Source organism: Corvus cornix, chromosome 1A (genome assembly GCF_000738735.6).
Source record: "Corvus cornix cornix isolate S_Up_H32 chromosome 1A, ASM73873v5, whole genome shotgun sequence".
NCBI classification, from domain to species: Eukaryota; Metazoa; Chordata; class Aves; order Passeriformes; family Corvidae; genus Corvus; species Corvus cornix.
Window position 1 is genome coordinate 37949378 of NC_047057.1, and position 19068 is coordinate 37968445.

Here is a 19068-nt window from a genome sequence, read left to right on the forward strand (position 1 = left end):
TTGTTTTCAAAGCAGTTACCACAATTAATACACAGAATATTCAGGTGTGCTTTGGAAGAGTTGTATATGAGCTAGTAAACAATGATTACCATTTAGACTAGCAGGGTTTTTTGCCAGCTACAAGGAATATCTAGGCTCTGTGAGTTTGTACTGCAGTCCTTGTAAAAAAAGTCAACAAAATTTAGTAAAAATACAGTGGTTTTTATCTAGAGTTCCTCAGAATCTTGTAATATACTTGTGTCATCTATTTAGACTGCTAGCACAAGCATAAGTAAGCTAGTGCTTTCTCTGATTTGCTGCTGATACCTGCAGATACCACATATTTTGAAATATTTTTTTGTTAACCAAAAGGATAGATTTGAGGAAAAGGAAGATTTGTAAGGAAAAGGAAGTATTCCAAGGAGGTTTTTTTGAGATTGCCATGTATTTTCTTTAAGTAAGTAATGCAAACCTGAAAGAGTTATTAACAGCCATGTTTTCAAGAAGTCTATATTTTTATTAATGGACAGTAGATAGAAAATACTGTTTTACTGGGAGGTTCTCAAGTGGCATATTGCGCTACTCAGCTTTGCAGTCTTGGTCCTTTGCCCCATCTGATATCACGTTGTATTTTTATTCCTCTTAAACACCTGACATCAAAATTCTTATGGGATTATTACTTCTCTTCAAAGATTAACAGCAACAGTCAGAGTTGCATTTGAGATAATCTAAATGGGTATAATTTAAATTCTTCCATTCTGCCAGAAAGTGATCATTTATTTTCAAATGTGGCTGTGAATATATTATTTACAGTCCCGTATGTGTCCCCTCTGAAGTTGACCGCAGGGTCCAACTGATACATGATTGAAGTAGATGTAATTTATTTGCCAGAAAGCTTGATAAGAGAGATACAGTAGGAAGGCATAAGAGACCATATAATTGTTTAAAGTACACCAGCCACTGCTTAAAATTACACGTTCTTCTACTTAGACAGAATTGTAGGAGGATGGAAATTGTGCCATTTTCCTGAGTCCCTTAAACTTGTATTGAAATTAGCCTTAGAATTTAGCTGTGTTCCTAGTAGTGCTTAAATTTCAAATGGAGAAGAGTAACCCAGAAGTTTAGTACCTAGTAGGCTACAGTGAAAATGGGAGGAGAAAGGTACATGGATGAAAACAAAACAAGAAATCCTTCTGAATTTCAGGAGAACATTGGGTTATAACTGGATGCATGTACTGCACTTCAGCTTTATTTTACTGACTCCTCCAGTAACCAGTGTGAGAGCTTAGTAGGTCTCTTTTCCATGGCTCAAATATAGAATCTGAAGCTCTCAAATCCCAGGGGCTGTAGTGCTCAGGAATTGCTTACTGCCTTAAATGCTGAAAGTATAGAAATTGCTGCAGAGAATTAGCTGACCACTCATCATCCTGAGCTGCACTTCTATGTTCTGCATTGCTTAAATTTCCATTTTCCATCTGAATTTTAGTTTGATGATAACAACATCTGGGAGAAGTTTCAACAGTGTCTGAATTGCAGTCTTGCAGAGATATTATTGTAGTGTTAATGCTGGACTACAAACACCAATTTGGCACTTCTTTTGTCCCTGCAGAGTAAGAAACTGGTACCTTCATCTACCTAATAGGTTGGTGTAGGTAAGATGTTGCCAGGCTCTTCTCTGAAATGCAGGGTGAGAGGATAAGAGGTAACAGATGCAAGTTACAGCAGGGAGGTGCTCGTTGAAAGTTAGAAAAATATGGTTTTACCTTGAGGTTGGTGAAATACTTGGTGCAGGCTGTGGAGCAAGGTGGAATCTCTGTCCTTGGGCATGTCCAAGATCCAGCAAATCAAGGCTCTGAGCAACTTAATGTAACCAGACCTGCTTTAAGAAAGTCATTGGACCAGATGGCAACTAGAACATCTTTCTGATCTAAATTACTTAATGATTCTGTAAGGACTAAAGTATTCAATAGATAGGGCAGAAAAAGGAAATATCAGTGTAATAAATAAGCATGTTACTGGTTAGTAAAATTTTCCTCCCAACTCCTTTATTACGTGGTGATTAACACAATTCTTTTACTAGGCCATAGCTTCAAGGGTGTGCAGGAGCTTCAGAGCAGTGACAGATAGGAAGGAGGATATAATCTGGTTGTATCTCTGGAATCACAGTGAAATGCAGCTCCAGATGCCTGTTCAGGATGTCTTCATACAGGCTTAGGGAAAAAAAATATATACTACTCTTCAAGGATCCTGCAAACATAGCATGTGTAGGGTTCCTTGAAGCCACATTTATCCAGTTTTAATGACCAGAAGCTACTTCTGTGTCACTGATTGTGGAGTTGAAACTAAGTTTACAGTAAAAAATATTCCATCAGTTAATTGTGTTTGTTAATAATAGATTATGCTGCTAAACATACTTTCTTCAATAAAGTGAGGACTCAAAGTCATACTGCAGTGCTTTATTGATTCCTGTTATTTACATTGCTGCTGTGAAAATAAAGCAACAATCACTACCAAAGTTTTGCAGTTGTAGGTAGTGCTAAACATTGTCACTCACCAGTTTTACTTGTAACAAATACATGGTCTTTAGAAAAATCCTACCATTTTTCCATGATTGATTTTCAAGTAATTGTGCAAGAAAAGTTTCCATTGTAGAGGTTTTAGTTTAAGAGATGGGAAGAAGCATAATAAGTGAAGAAATCATTATAAACACATATTTGATTAATGCTGAGTTAAAAGATTAGCTTGATAAATCATCTGCGTTCTGTTTATGGTCTGAAGTTATTCTTTTAAATTGCTGTACAGACAGTGTGGCTTTATTCCTTTGACTAAACAGTAAAATGCAGCATAAAAGACGAAAAGAAATATTCTGTTCAGGCTTCTGTAACTGGCCGCCCTAAAAACCCTTTCATAAACCAACTAAATTTAAACTGGTTAAAACCCACTACTACAATGGGAAGGTTCCTGCAGGAACTCACTCATAACATTTTTAGAAATTGTTTGCGTCCTACATGATAATGTTGCATCCATTTATTACTTTATTGATATTGTCCTTTGACTTAAAAAGGTGTTTTCCCTCTCTTTGATTGCTCTTTTTAAATATGTGAGGCAATAAGCCCATCCCCTTCCTTCTCTTTTGTGAGGCTAGACCAAATCAACTCTTTCTGGTTTTGTTTTCTGGTTTTTTTTAAGAAGGGTTTCTTCTTCCCCATGAGCATCCCAGTAGCCCTTCCTTGCATCTGTTCCCAATTTAACTCACAATTCTTGAACATGGGTAATTGAACTGCTCATATTGCAGACGTGGTCCTGCCAGTCTGTTACACTGACAGTGATACACATTCAAGACAGCTGCATCTCAAAGAGATGTTGGAAAAATGCCATCATATTCATCTGATATCTTTTGGAATGTCAACTTAAAAGCAAACAAATCTTTGATGTTATCTCTGTTTATCTAAGGTTGGCTATTTTGTTAGAGACAGGAAATGACTGACTGCGTTAGAGACCACTTATTAAGTAGTGTTTCAAATTCTGTTCTTAATTACCCTGTACAGGCTCATTTTAATCAGAATGAATGAGCTTGTGCAGGTCTGATTGAAAGAAGGATTTGTCCCATTAAGTGAGTTTGATACTCTTACAAATAGGTAGCATGTAACTTAGTGGGTTGGGGATAAATATATTCTCTGATTGCCATGATTAAAATAGAAACAGATTGTCTTGTTTTCATGACGGTTTCCTAAATTAACCTTCACTGTAGATGCACTGCACTGGAAGAAATATCACTGGGCTGGCTTTAACTAAACTGAAATTCTTTTCCCTTTTCTTGATATCAAGAGAGATGCAAGAATTTAATTATTTTTAAGGCAGTGGGTTGTGAATAGGTAGAGGATAGAGGATCATTCATTAAGGCCAGTGTGCAAGGTTAATGAGAAGATCACTTAATTTGCTGTTTACTTTCTTTGAGCTTAATCTGTGCTGTACTCCTGCAGAGATCACTTGACTCGTTCACAGGATTAATATGTCCCACAGAAAGGCTGTTAAAGCCGAAAGTATAGGAGAAGTTGAACCTCACAATTTCATTTCCCGTTTTTCAAAAATTATAAGAGGCATTTACATGCTTGGTCGAATGTCACAACCCATAACAGGCCCACAGCAACACAACTTGAAGTTTTAGGTACCCAGTGTGCACCTGGGCCTCCTTGTTCCCCAAGACCCCCAAAATCATACACGATTTTACTTGGAAGTCTTTCATCCCTAGGCTAATCTTTCACCATTCTCAGTGCCTCTGGGCTAAGCTTGACTCCAGAGAAAATCAGGGCCTTGGCCATCATGCATGAAAAGGCTGGTCTGGTGTGGAAGTGCTGGCAGCCAGCAAGCCCCTGGAGACCTTCTGGACAAAGAGCTTGTGAGAGACCTGTTCCCTGCTCCCTCCTTGGGGTATCTCCATCACAGCTGCCCAAGGGCTGGTGCTTTCTAGTCCATCTGTACCAGAACAAATAACCAGTTTTCTCAAGTAAGCAGAACTTAGGTTGCTGTGAAATCCATAGTCCTCCATAAGATTTCTGTGGTTTCCTCAGACAATTAAAATTTTGAAGATTTAAAGCCCTTTGGGAAAGCAAGCAGGACTGTGGAATTTCAGAGTGTGTTCACTGCAGAAGGATAGAGTGAGCTTTTTTTTACTTGAGACTCTTCTCTCAAGCATCAAATGTAAAACTACATTCAAGGTTGGCAGGACATGGTTAACCTTGCAGTATGTGCCGAGCTTGTGTTTCCAGTGTGTGTGACAGACAAGTACCAAAAATAGTTTTTATAGAGCAGTTGTCTGTTTCCAGCATCTCAAAAGTACAAAACTTGATAAGAAAGGCAATGCATCTGATCAGGCATAATTTGTATTTCTATTTCTGAGTTGAATGGTTCTAATGAATGGATGCCACCATGTCAGGACTTGTGCTATCTTTGTGCAGATATCTGTTTCCTCATCTACTGTCATGAATTACTGAAAAAATCTATTTAGTAAGTAACTTTAAAGAAAATATTAACTGGAAATTTATTTCATAAAATAAGTTGCTATAAAATTATTTTGAGAGATAAGTAACTGTTTTTATGAGTTTTATTTATAAAATACAGATTCATTGCACAGTTAAATGTTTCTGTTTCCAGTTTAGTTAGTCATTGGAAACACTCTATGGTAAATTTTGAAAATTGAACTATAAATGTCCCATTTTAAAACTAGGATATAAATATTTCACCAGTCTTTTAATAAATCAGAGAAGGGACTGCTATTCATGTCAGGAAACCTGGAAGAACTTAAGCTCTAAGTGAAGATCTTTTAAAATTTTATTTCAAAAACATACATCTTTAGATGTATTCTTTTACTGTATACACATGGTGGTACATGCTGATATTTGATGACATCATAGTTCAGTAGTTCCAGTGTAAACTACATACTACAGCTGTTCCTTAAGAAGAGGCAATAAGCGTGTGAGGTATTTTTTATTTTAATCAATGTGCTCATGTATTTCTTGCTATTTACCTTCATACAACAGAAAGTAACTCTACTCAACAAAGCATTCCCATTATAACTTATCATTGATATTCAAAAAAAGATACCCTCAAAGAAAATAAGAGCTATTTGTCAGAAAGTTAGTAGAAAAACTTGTATTATCCCATTCCCTGGAGTTATATAAGGGGCATTATCAAAACAAGCTGCGCACAGATTTAAATATCTGGGCCATATTTCCATCCAGCCTTGCATAAGCTTTTTCCCACATGGCCTTTCTCACTTAATATTTCATCAATTACAAGTTTTTATTTCCTTTATGTATGTGCAGGGATGTGACTTAACCAATGTAAATGGATTCTGACTAGATCTGGTTGACAAATCCTGCAAAAAAATAAGTGGGGGAAAAAATGGCTTCAAATTTCACAGCTGCAAGTTGTTCCTGCAGAGAGAGAGAGAGAAACCCTAGTTGCTTGTACATTTGTGTAGCTGGACTTACACTAGCATAATAAGAATGTGACAAAAATGATATTTTCACCCTATAGTGGTATGATTCTAGATGGAGCTGCAAGTAGTACTTTTTTCTATGAATACATGAATGATAGATAATAATAATCTATCTTTTTGCTTGATTTCAGAACTCTCTCAGAAAATGACAGTACCTCTTTACCACCTGCTGACTCCTGTACCAGTCCTACTAAAATGGATTTGTCATTTAGTAAGACTGCCAAACAGTGCCTAGAGGAGATATCTGGTGAGTAACAGTAAGTCAGGAGAAGACTGTGAACTTCTTTATTTACATCTGTTTCTTACCAGGAGCTTTGTGATGGGTTGAAATAATACTTCTGACCTCTAATCATGAGTGATATTAAATACACAGAAAATTTAGGTCATGCATATTTAGTGCTTCAAATCCATGGTTATCTATTTGAACTGGTTCCTTCTGTTAAAATACCCTCTTTGTCATTTTTCAGAAACTGTGCTTTCACAAGACAGGGTTTCATGTAATTGTTATTTTATTTAATCATACTGAATGTTCCAAGAGGAGCAGTGGAAAGTCAACTTCAGAATGTTTAACACTCTCATTTAATAACATCAAATTAAATCATAACATCAGAACTGAGATATAAGTTACATAAGATATATGTTGCTTTTATAAATGAATCTGTATTGAGAAAACAAGCAAGTCCTTACTATTGTACCTGACTTGTAAGCTGCTGCTAGAGCTAAGCTGCTAAAGGTTGTGTTCTGGAATTCCTTGCAAACATGGATTAAAGTCCTTACTAGGTTACAATGGTGAAGGGATGGGCTATTTTACTCGTATTGGAATAATTCCTTTGAAGTCAAAAGAGCCATGCTGAGTTACATCAGCACAGGATCTGGTCATGACTGCCTATGGATGCAAAAAGCAAAGTGTGCCACCATCTCAGCAAGACTAAACTGCACTGCAAGGTTGTGTACAAGTTGTTCCAAAGGGACTCTTTGCAAGAGCTGTTACTTGGGAGTCTCAGGATTTATTTTTGCTGTTGTCTTGTTTTGGTTTTCATTAGCATCCTTACTCTTACAGTTTTACAAAAGGTGATATCCTATCCCACTGGTTTTACCTATAGTTTTGCCCTTTTACTCCAAACTTTTAACATTTAAATGGATTTGTAATGAGTCATGTGGTTCTTCTCACACAGGATATAACTCACTTAAAGCACTAATTTGACACATCAGTCTAAAATTATCTCTCTGCCAGAAGGGAAATCAGATGCCCACACTTTATGGGGACTGTCTTGACATTTAACTGACTCATACTGAAAAAGGTTTTGTCCTGGTTTGTCTCAGTCCCTTTGGAAGTTTTCTAACATCCTTTATTTGCACAGCCAGCTTCTGTGATAAATATGTCACTCTGAAGCATGGTGTAATGTTCCTTGGAAGTGATGCATACCTGTAAAAGTATAAAATTATTTTTAATTACTCGAGAAATCGGACTCCTTTGTCTAACATACATAAAGAGTTTAATTGAAACATTTGCCACAAATCAAAAGATGCTTCAAGGAATCATCCAGAGACATGCTAGAAAAATCCCAAGCAATTCAATACTTGCTGAAATGATCAAACAGAATATCATATCTGATGGCCTTTTACTGTTTTGAACAGCATCAAAAAGAAAAAAAATACAGAAAGAAAACTAGACACCAGAGATGTTCCTAATCTGATTATTTAGACTCTGGTGTTAGCCCTTGATTGGCCTAACAGGCTGTAAAGCAGAACCACTGGGAAAATGTGGTCAGTGATTTGCTGTGTACGTAGGGAAACAGAGGTGTGTCACTTGTATTTAACTGTTAGCAGCAAAAGGAATAAACAGATCAAGTACTGTATTTGCTGAATAATTAATTGTCTGCATGGGTGAACTATCACCAAGTCATTCGTGATGCTGTTATTGAATCTGCATGGATAAAAGCTCATGTGATAGTTGCTTAGAGGAGTATTCCATGATGGATTAGCCATGAGAAGGGACAATTGCATTCTTTTACTTAAGAGCATCTTTATTCTGGTATGATCAAGGGATTACACCAGTAGTAGAAAAGAGATAGGCAAGGTCAATTTCTGTGGTCTGGTCACTTATTTTCAGGGTATTAAGCAATGAATCCAGTTTCTTTCATTTTGATACTACCTTCTTCCTAAAATCATCAACTGTTGCTATGGATGGGCATCATCTTGATACTACCTTGATCTTTTGAAGCTTGGTAGCCACTAAACTAGCACAATATGTTTGTAAACAGTAAGGATCAGTAAGGATAATGCAAAAGAGTGAACATCTGTGGAAATCACTAAACAGCTGGGAGGAGTGCATTCATAAAGCACTGTCCTACCAGTATTTTGTTCCTGCTTCATTAATCATTATTATTTTTAAAGTGCCACATATTTAGAATTAAGGCTGACATGCTCAGTACTAGAATATCTTGGCCAATATTGTTGTATAAACTGTTTCTCTACTTTCTGAATATTTACACATTCCTGTTTGTTATTGCATCTTGGCTGAAGATTACTGCTCCCATAACCAGCCAAGCTGACCGTATTAAAACTCCTAATCCACTTTGGAGCAATATCAACCAAATGAACCTAAACTGATGCTTTTAAGCATGTCTGGTTCAAGACTTCTCCATAATATAAGCAAAAGTTGGATGCAGAAAAAATAATCTCAAAAATGATTTAGGAGTGGTTGGCCAGGCACCACTCCTTGTATAGTTCAGGAACCAAACCCAAGTTAATTTCCTTGCTGTAGTGGTAAAAAGTCATTGCTCTGCTTTCTGTGTCCAGCAAGGCAGTTCACATCCTTTTGCTACCATCTCAGCAGTGGTGATGGGAAAGTAGAAAGTAAAGCAATAATATGTAGAGGTAGTTTCCAGCTCTCCTCTGCTGTGTCTTCTTCCTCCAAGGGAGCTGGTTAGCTTTATAGCCTCTCCTGTCTTCCAACTCAGAGCTGGTGAAAGGTAAAATCAGAGCTCAAGCCGCTTGTATCCTACTCGCTACTTCGCAAGTGATTACTTGGTTTTACCTGCACAGCCATGAGAAGAGAATAGTGCTGGAAGGCAAGGGAGGTGGGGAGGCTGGTGTAGGCATGGACTCACAAGTGTGGCCCTGATAAACTGGACACCCTCTTTATTTTTATGTTGTCATCAATAATCTGCTGCTCTTGGTGAATATATACATGGCTTATGCCTAAAACCAGTTCTGCATCTTGGTAGAGCCATTGTAAATCTGTTCCTGTGTCTCTGGTGGGATTTTGTTCTAGATGTGATCTGAAGTGCTTGAGACTTTTCCCTACTTTATTTTTTCCCTTTTGAATATTCCACAGCTCATCAGAGCAGCCCCAGGTGTTTCCACAGTGCACATGCAGATCAGCCGTAGAGCACGCGCAGAGCAGTTTTCAGGCTTATGCATGCCTTGAATCCCCTCTGTGTGCACAGCACCAGTGACACATGTACTCCCACTGAATGAGCCCTGTTTGTAGGCATCAGACACCTGTGGAGTGGTTCTGGTGTGTTCTGTGTATGGTAGGCTTGTTGCTCACGTGGCACACAGGTGTACAGACCTCTGTCTGGGAAATCTCAGACAGAGGTCTGGGAGACCTAAATAAGGAACAATTCTGCATTCAAGTATGAACACAATTTCTTGCATGAACTTCATGTACCAATTGCCTCAACAAGGCTACTCAGTATCTATCCACTTGGTTTCTGCAAAACTGCAATATACCTTTATAAACAGGATTATAAAATGAGAATGAAAAGAAAGGCTAATAAAATAGTCCAATTTGGTTGTTGTTATTCATGATATGGCTGGGAACAAGTTGTTCAGACTTTCTTAACAAGTATTTCTTCTTAAAGTAGCTGTGACATTTATCACTTTCTGCAGTAAGTTTATTGGAGAAGGATGTCAGTAAGTTAATTAGTTAATAATCCATTGTAAACTGTACATGCTGGTAAACTACAAAGTATTATTTTATTATATCAGTGATAGCATTTGGCTTTAACAAGGGCTGGCATGTTCAAAGAGCTTAATGCAAAGTGTTTGGTTAAGTAATTATTCATGAATTTATAAATATTGACTAATTATTAAAAATCTGAGAGATGAAGCAGAAATGAAACAGTACTTTTAAAAGTTATAGGCCTATCTCAATGTCAGGATTAGCATAAAAACATTCAAATTTTAATATTTTATGTTTATTGTGCTTATTTTTTTGCTCTGTGAAAGAAATAGCTAATTAATACATTCAGGAATAGTTTACATTTTTTTTCAAGTAAGCTTAGCTGAAGAGATGCATAATCTTATGCATTTCCAGATATATTACATAATTCATTTTTAGGGTTTTAAACTACCCATTGAGACTTCAAAGAAAGTCTTATCTGACAGCTAAATTTGCCCAAAGATTTTTAGTTCTTAAAATAATTTTTATAATTCCTGTTATGGCAGAGACAGTAAATACAAAGTAGTATGTTTCGCTGACTGTGATGGCTTCAGGAAGTTCCCTAAGCTGTTCTTGATGTAAACATATTCCTGCTTGATGGGTGGAGAACACACTGAATTGCAAGGTAGTTGGGGAATAATGCTGTCTTGACATTTGCTCTCCTCTTGTCTCCTATACTTTCTTCTAGCTTAGAAAGATGTATTTTTTGTTGCTATATCTCAACATTTTAAAATGGAGAGGCGAGCTTTAGAAAGTTATTTTTCAATCAATAAACCTGAGAATTTTCCACATTGCAATTTTATGTTTTGTCAAATGACACCCTGTAGAGAGATGTTGTAAAGTACAAGGATAAATCCAGTGTTCTTTCTATGAGCACTTGGTCCAAGATAAATAGGTGTCTGTTGTATCTGAGGATGATCACAATGGCATGTCTACCAAGTGAGGCAATAGGATTAATGGGAGAAAAGTTCATATAACTTTATAATTAAGAGATGTAGCAAAATGTTCGTACACAGGAAGGCTGAATGAAGGTTGTGTGATTAGCCTCAGTACATCTCTATAAAAGCATTTGATGCATTGTGTTTTTAATGTATTTTGAAATGAGGCAGGTGAATGCTGCAGCTGCCAGCTACCCTCACATGACTCTTACACAGTCCAGGCATCATTCCCTTTTCAGTATGATGGTCTGTGACCTGTGTACTGCTGAAGCTGGGCTGCACTGAACAGCTCCGTTGGGAGATGGAACAGGTCAGCAGAAACACTGAGACCCACTGGGTTGGCCAGGATGCAGCTGTGCTGATGAGAGACACGTCCAGCCTGGAGTTGTGTGGCACCTACTGCCAGCACCATATGTGAGGTTTGGTGTGCCTCATTGGGTGAACATTTTTTGTCCCCTGCCATAAATTCTTCTGCTCCCAGCCAGAAAGAGGACTGACTATACCTGTCCAATTCTGGCAGTCTTCTATCTGGTCTCTCATGTTGGAGCTGAGCAGCCATGCCATGCACTGCTTCCCTAGCAGAGCAATGCTGAGCACTAGGGGCATGCCCTGCCCATGGGGCTTACTGAGGCCAGCTGCAGCTCTGCAGTAATGACTGCTGTATGTGACCATGCACACTGGGAGCGTGGATGGAGGCAGAGCAGGTACACATCTGCCCACAGCTGACCATGGAGACAAGTCACTGCCTGCAGATGTTGGAGCGTGAAAGAGCACGTGGGGCAGTTACCATTCATGGATTTGGAATGTCAGGGAGAGATTCAGACTTGCTCTTTATGGTAGGAAAAGAGCCTGTTCTCTTGATTCCAAGACAATCTCCAAAAGAACTTTTACATCACAGGGCCAAATCATGGAATCACAGAATAGCCTTAGTTGGACCCAAAAGGATCATCAAGTCCAGCTCTTAAGTGAATGGCCCATACAGAAATAGGATCCATGACCTTGGCATTATTAGCACTGTGCTCTGACCAACTGAGCTAAAAATCACTATCCTTCCTGTTGATTCAAAACATAGCAACTGAGAATACCAATTTGAGTATAAATCTAGGATATAAAAGAAATTAATGTGAAAAGAGTGAGACTGCCCTTCATTTTTCAAATTCTCTGTTGTCAATACATCCCTGTGAGGTCTTTCTAAGAACCACAGCTTAGTCAGGCATGTTGGACAGGCTGGGACAGCTGCATGGCACTGTCAGTGCACACCAGCACAGGAGTGTGCAGGCAGTGCTGGAGCTCTGGGACAACACCAGCACCACACCAGCTCTGAGATAACATCAGCACCCACACCACACTCGGCTCTGCTGCAGGCAGGCACCAGCACGTTCATAAAACCCTTCTAAGCGCCCATATGTCACTGCAAGTGGCAAACCCTGGGAGTAAACACAGCAGTCTCATCTTTTGTTTCCATGCAGAAAAAGTGGCAGGTGTTTAATATTTGGGACAGTTTTGTACTCAGGCAGACAGACCATTTCTCTTGTCTTCTCTTTGATTGTGTGGGCTAGGTGGGGATGGGAGCAGTACCTCCTCTTGATGTGGAACATGTCTTTCTAGGAATTCGTCAGTGCTTTAATATGGAAAACCACCATCACTTTAGACTACTGATTTTTTTCTAGGTTATTCTGTGTTTCTGCGAGTTATCTAGGAAGAAATGTACCTTTCCTTTAAAATTTCCAAGAATTTTCCCCTGTGTATCTTCAAAGACTATAAACTGAACCAGTGAAAAGCAAGAAATACACTGAGGCTTCTGTTAACATCTGTTTATTCATACAGGAAATCTGTGAACAGCTTGTAATTCTTAGGGTGGCATTTTTAAAGGTTATTTGCCTGTCACGGTTTCTCAGGTAGAGACTTGAGATGAGCATATTTTCACACTGACAAAAGCTGTTTATTTTTATACAGTAATTTCATTATTTGTAGATTTCTACATAATGTTTTGTGAAATTAATTTCCCCTAGATAAAAAGTTTGTATCTAAAAAAATTATAATTAAATTCAGCTATTTCTTTGTTCATCTGTCCATTTCTGGGACTAATATATTTTTCTTTGTGAGAAAAGGCATACATTTAAACCAAAGTCTTCTTCCTCTCTGGATAATGAATTTAAAAATAGCATTCAAAATTGCTGAACTTAGTTCAGACACAATACCGATTTGCTTTATAAAAAAATTACTCTTCCATTAATAGGTTTTCTTCAGAATATTGTGAAACAATGATTTTTTTACAGGTTTTTAATTCTATACTAGCCTCTGAATCTCACAGAGGTGCAAACAGGGTAGCTTTCTAAGGAGAAAGAAATTAAATATTTCCTTTTATGAATCATCTTACCAGACAAATACTGTTCCGAGTCTTATCTTACGATTTTAAATGATATTTTTTTATTTAGGGCAGAAATTGCAAGACTGGAGGTCCTTTTGCAAGTCTGCTTTTAGCTTCCTGCATAGGGAGTAACAGGGATATGGAAGAAATAGTTTTTCATCCTTACCTTTTGGGGAGAAAAACAGGATTTTACCATGAGCTAGATCAGTTACTGTAGCATCCCATTCAGGTGAAGCTGTGTCTTGAAACCTGTGGCACTGTAAAGTGGGCAGAGGCTTCTGTGTCTCTGGTTTAATTCACCAGGATGTTTGCTGCCATGGCAGCCAGCAGCATTCACTGCAGTAGCAGAGAAGAGTCATATATCTGGTAATGCAGGTTGAATACTAAAATGTAAGGAGGCTTGTGCTTCAGTGGTTAATTTTGGCTCTTTATTGAGCTCTGACGTGGAGGCTGTACTTGCAGTTCTGTGTCAGCCCATCTAAAGTGAAGAGCTGTGCACTAGAATCAGTCATGAGCTGGTGAGAGGGAGGGAAAAGCCCGAGACAGTACTTGTGCCTACTTTGGATTTCAGAAGGCAGCAGCTGTAGAAAGAGATGCAGGCCCACTGCTCCGATGAGACTGGTGATTGGATGGAGAGGGGAAAACACGGTTGGCTTTTGGGATTACTTCTGTGCTGGAGCAGAGTGTTTGATCAACTCTCTTCTGCTTGAGAGAAATCTAAGTGAAAATGACTGTAAGTACTGCAGATTAATGTGACGGACGAGAAGTGGCTTAGCAGAGACAGCAGTGTAATTTCAAAGAAGATGACTGTGCCTGTCTAGTCCCTTACAGTCCGTAGAGTGCATGTTTGAGCTGTGCTTTCACTGCGAGTGCAAGTATGTGCTACCTGGGGTGGGCAGCGTGCGGTGATGCAGGGAGCACCACCCGGACCTTTCAGGGGAATTGAACTGCTGTCCATCTCAGAAATATGAAATCTAACTGAGGTAAAGCCCCAGCCGGAAAGATGCAGCGATCTGCTGAATTGTCAGTGTTTAAAGGCACGGAGGTTAGAAGAGGGTGTGTTCGTCTTCAGAAGCAGAAGTCTCTAACCAATCTCACGCTCATCAGTGAAGGGGAGAAGAGGCGATACTCATACAGGGAGAACTGGTTTGGAAACGCCTCCAAGTCCAGCCAGAGTTACCAACGGCGGGAGACAGAAGCTGGGTGCAGAGGCTCCCTCTCCAAGGCATTCTCTCAGTCAGTGCACTCTCTCTGCCACTCCAGCCTCACCACACCCCAAGCATTTCAGGGGATACCACCTGCTGGAAGCAGGACATCCAGGAGGTCAGGAGACCGGAGTACAGGTGAAGGCTTTCAGATTGACAATGAGGAGAGCAAAAAATCAGATGATGAAAATGCACCCTGTACATCCCATTTCCCCAGCAGGACCTGGGCAGAGGAGGAGGAGGAAGGGTGCTTGCGTGAAGGGACTGCACATCTGGATGAAGATGTCATAATAACAATGCTGGGTGACCTAGAACAGGTCCTTTACACTGATATTTTAGGTAAGTTAACTTTGGCTTGACATCAGGAAGGGCAGGAGGAGACCCAAGTATTAGCAGATATCTGCATAGAGCAGATTTTTGATCTTGACAGTGATTTCCCAAGACAGAACTGGGTTTATTTGCAGTAGTATGCAAAAATAGGGTCTAGCCGTTTCTTCTTTGTTTGCTTACTATGACTTCTTAAGACTGTATGAAATGAAGACAAATGTCTAAATTGCTTTTGATGGGTGCAGGGGCAGCAACAGCCTGTGAATAACTGAGTATAGTTTGCTTAGCTTTTTGAAAAATAAGTTCTTAAATATTTTGAAATATTTAAGTGCTATTAGTTTATTCTTAAATTATTTTACTTTATTGACATTTTTTCTCATTAATTTGAAATTGATGTCTTGAATCCAGGGTTTGGGTGGGACAAAAAATGTCTTGGCCTTCCTAAAAACTGCCCCTCCAGTATTTCTTCCCCCTTCCCTAATCCCCCTGCAGATAATTTTACCCCTACATGTAGAATTGTGAATGCCAGGGTTTCAGTTTAGCTTAAATAGCCAGTTTTGTTATATCTGTGCATGCCAGTGAGTATTTGAAGTCCACAGCCATAGGTGCTTCAAAGGCTTCTGTGTAACTGGCTTTACTTTTCATCTCTCAGCCCTTTATAAGAGTGCTAAAAGTGTTCATTTCCAAAGCTTTGCTCTTCAGCCAGTCAAATGGTTGAAATAGCTGCTTGCTTTTCAAAGGTTATATGCTATGTGTCCAGCCTGGAGCTTCTTGCTGGCAGATATGTTAGCCCTGATTGTGTTTAAACATTAAGGACAAAATTTTTGCTGTATATGTAGTGTAAAAAGCTGTCATCTCAACACAAGAAAGAAACAAGAATTCTCTTTGTATGAATACCTTTTATTACTTGATTGTACCAATAGGTTAAAAGGGCTTCTGCTAGAGATCAGAGGCTTGCTAGCACAGGAGACTGAGCTCTAACCTGCCTCTGCTCCTCTTCAGCTGTTTGTCACTGACAAATCCCTGTTCTCTTGTAAGCCTCAGTTTCCCCACTTGCAGAGTAAAACTGGTGCTTTCCTTTCTGAATTAAGTTAATATCTAATAGTGGACAATTCTCTGCAGAGATGCTTATTATTTGTAAATCCTTTTATGCAAATCAGACAATTGGTGGAACTGTTATTCTCCCATTTGCTTTGGGCTGTGATTACATGTGCAGAAGAACAGAAATCATTATGAACAGTATTATTGAATGTGAAACTATGGGTGAGCCTCAGAAATGTGAATGTAAAAGTCTAACCCAGGTATCCAGTAGTTCCTATAAAATGTCTATTTTGATTTCCTGTGAATGTATCTCACACAGTGGAAGAAATGAATGTGTTTTCCAGAAATTTATTGAGGGAATAATGATTCACTGTTTATAGGCAAAAATTTGGGGACAGTCTTTTGGAATAATAATGTTTAAGATAAATGATGAAGCTACTAGTGATTGGAGCAAATGGCCTTTCTTGTAAGAGGAACAGACTTTTGACAGAAAGTTTCAGTGTACCCTGGTTTTAGTCTTATCCTAGACTCCCCATGTGTGAGACAGATTGGCTTTTTTTTATTGTCCAAACCAGAATCACTTGAGATAACAAGACAGGGAGCATTTCTGATATGTTAGGTCATGCAAATATGGCCAGACTATGATGGCAGTGCACCATAACATAAGAAACAAGGTATCCAGAGGAGTCTGGGATCCCTTTGAACCCAATCCTGATGCAATAAGCACTACAGTGTCTCCACTAGCAGGCATGGTGTAGTTAGTTTTCAGAAAAATAAACATATTCAGCATCCCTATGGTCTTCTTTACAGAAGGAGGCTTGTAAATGGAGAGTCAGTATTGTTGTGAAAATGTAGAATCTTGTACTCAGTGCAGAAAATTTCTTCACTGTCATGTTCAACTATTTATACTTTCTGACTTGTTCATCCATGGTACAGCAGGATTCCAGTGATATGGCCTTTAGAGAAGGATGGAAAGAAAAAAGAAAAATCCCTTTTAAACCCCTATAACAGTTAGAGTGAGAATTTTTTATAAAGTACTGTGTAGTATTTGAATATAATAAAACTTCAGTTTTAACTTTTTTTTTAGTAAAAACTGGTGGAAATGTTTTGAAATTACCCTCTGTGTCACTGAGAGATCAAAAGAGATTAGATCTCAAACTTTTCACCTCTGCAGGATAGAATAACCCCAATTTTTATGGTATAATTTGTCTGAAAGTGAAATATTCTTCACTGTGAAAATATATTTTGGCAGCTTGCCATATATGTACCTTTTTATTTAATGTATTGCAATTATACCTCAAGGCTTTGTTATGTCATTTACTGTGCAGTACATACTAAAAAAGACAGTTGCTGTCATTTTTGCTGCAAGAATTTGCAGTGTTAACATACAGAAGAGGACAACTGACAAGGATAAACAAGGAAGGAAAAGGGCAAGGTCACTGTAGAATATGAATTGTATTCAGTTCCTCAAATAAATATAAAGGTAAAGTATTGTTTTGACTCTAATTCTGCCTGCATAGACCCTGGAATTGGTCTTTCTGTTTAAATAGAAAATTTTCTTATGCCAACAAGCTACTCTTTCACCTCTGGTTCAAGGCAGGGCAGGTAACAGTTCCTGGATCTTCCCTATATAGGTATTGTGGCAGGAATATAACGTGCTCCTGGAAGTCAATTTGAATGCGCTTGGCAGAGCGGGGAAGGCAAAGGGCAGTGACAGTGAGGAACTGAGTGCACCACAACTGCCTGGAGGCAGGCATGGACAGTGTGCCTGGAAATTGTCTGGGCTTTGAAAAGCAGTCTCAGTCTAACAAGACATAAATGTCTTCAGCATGAGCTGAAGCATGAGCCCTTTTGCCTCACAGGAATCTCCAGGGTGGTGCAGAAACTTCTGCAAAGAGTTCATGGGATCCATGGGTACATTGATTGCCAATGCTTTATCAAACACATCTAGCTTGAAACACAGGAACAGCTGTAGTTTCAGTGACTGAACATTTGCCTCCTGCAAGGTACTACATGTAAAAATGTACACAGGTGGTTTCTTTTATGGAACTAAATATTGTGAACAGACATGGCCTTGGGGTGTGGCTTGAGAAGAGAGAGTTTGGCAGCACTGCAGGGCCTGTATCCCCGTCCTGCCCAGGTGTTGTTCCCACTGTCAGTTCCATGGTGCCAACATAGATGTTTATAGACATTAACGCACTGAAGAATTTTTTTTTGAGAGATAAAATAGGCAAACATCATTTACTGAAGGACTGTTTGGCTGCAGCAAAGAGGACAGAAGACACAACCAGGGCAGAGGAAATGGGAAAACCTCAAACTGGCATTGCTGTGAAAGCTAGCTTGACATTAAGCCACAACTGCAGGGTATGTTGGCTAGTACAATGCATCACTTGCCTATTGAGGAAGAATTAAAGCTTATATGGAATATATATGAAATAATTTATTTCCATTTAATATCAGGAGTTGAGATTTTTCTTAACTGCAGCACGTTTGGGCAATAGGACCTGACTGCAAAGGGTCTGTGAGGTATGATGTGAAATTTGTAATAGAGTCAAAGAGGAATTATTTGCACTTCAAGTTCAGCATTTTTACATGTAACTCTAATACCGATGCTTCTTTCCAACCTTCTTACAAGCAGCAGATACAGGATACAATCAGCAGTAGAACAGCAGCTTTGAACAAATCAGTAATTTTTGTCACAGAATTTCTTTTTAAATTCTCTTATTGTTCAAAAGTAAAATGAATTAAACTTCCTTGATCTATGAATTTGCTAGAAAACCTGCATTTCTGTTTCTTGGTGTATGACTACTGGAGGTTCCTTTGAGACTTACTATGTTTTTCTTTTGTAACATATTATACGTGTCTTCTCTCCTTTTTAAAATTTAGTTTTAATTGTATGGAGTAAACATTGTTCAGGATGTTCTAGGCAAAATTCTGAAAGCTTCTTTATCTGAAATATGAGACCAGTTTTTCACAATGGATCCTGAAGGCTGTTGAAACCTGTAATTGTACAAATGATGCACGTGTGTGGAGTGTTCAGATTTGTATCCCAAGAAGCATATTTTATTTTATCCCATACAAAGAATAATGTCCCTCTTCAGGAAAGCATTACAGTCCTGGAAGGATGCTTTATTAAGTGCCTTACTTAAGGAGTACTTTGAAATAGCCTTGATGTTAAGTGAATACCAAAGAGTTGTTCTAAGAGTCATCCCAGTTCTTTCCAGACACAGATTTAATGTGGCTTTTTTTCCTACTGA

The 19068-nt window shown here is 38.7% G+C and overlaps 1 protein-coding gene across 11 annotated transcripts in view; it reads left to right on the top strand.

Moving 5' to 3' along the window:
* Positions 1-19068, top strand: part of NAV3 (neuron navigator 3) — a 526195-nt gene that overhangs the window by 397417 nt on the left and 109710 nt on the right. For all 11 annotated transcript variants that reach the window (XM_039570170.1, XM_010413726.4, XM_010413727.3 and 8 more), the window contains one exon: positions 6112-6227. In XM_039570170.1, the coding sequence (XP_039426104.1) occupies positions 6112-6227 (116 nt within the window). The remainder of the gene's footprint in view (positions 1-6111; positions 6228-19068) is intronic.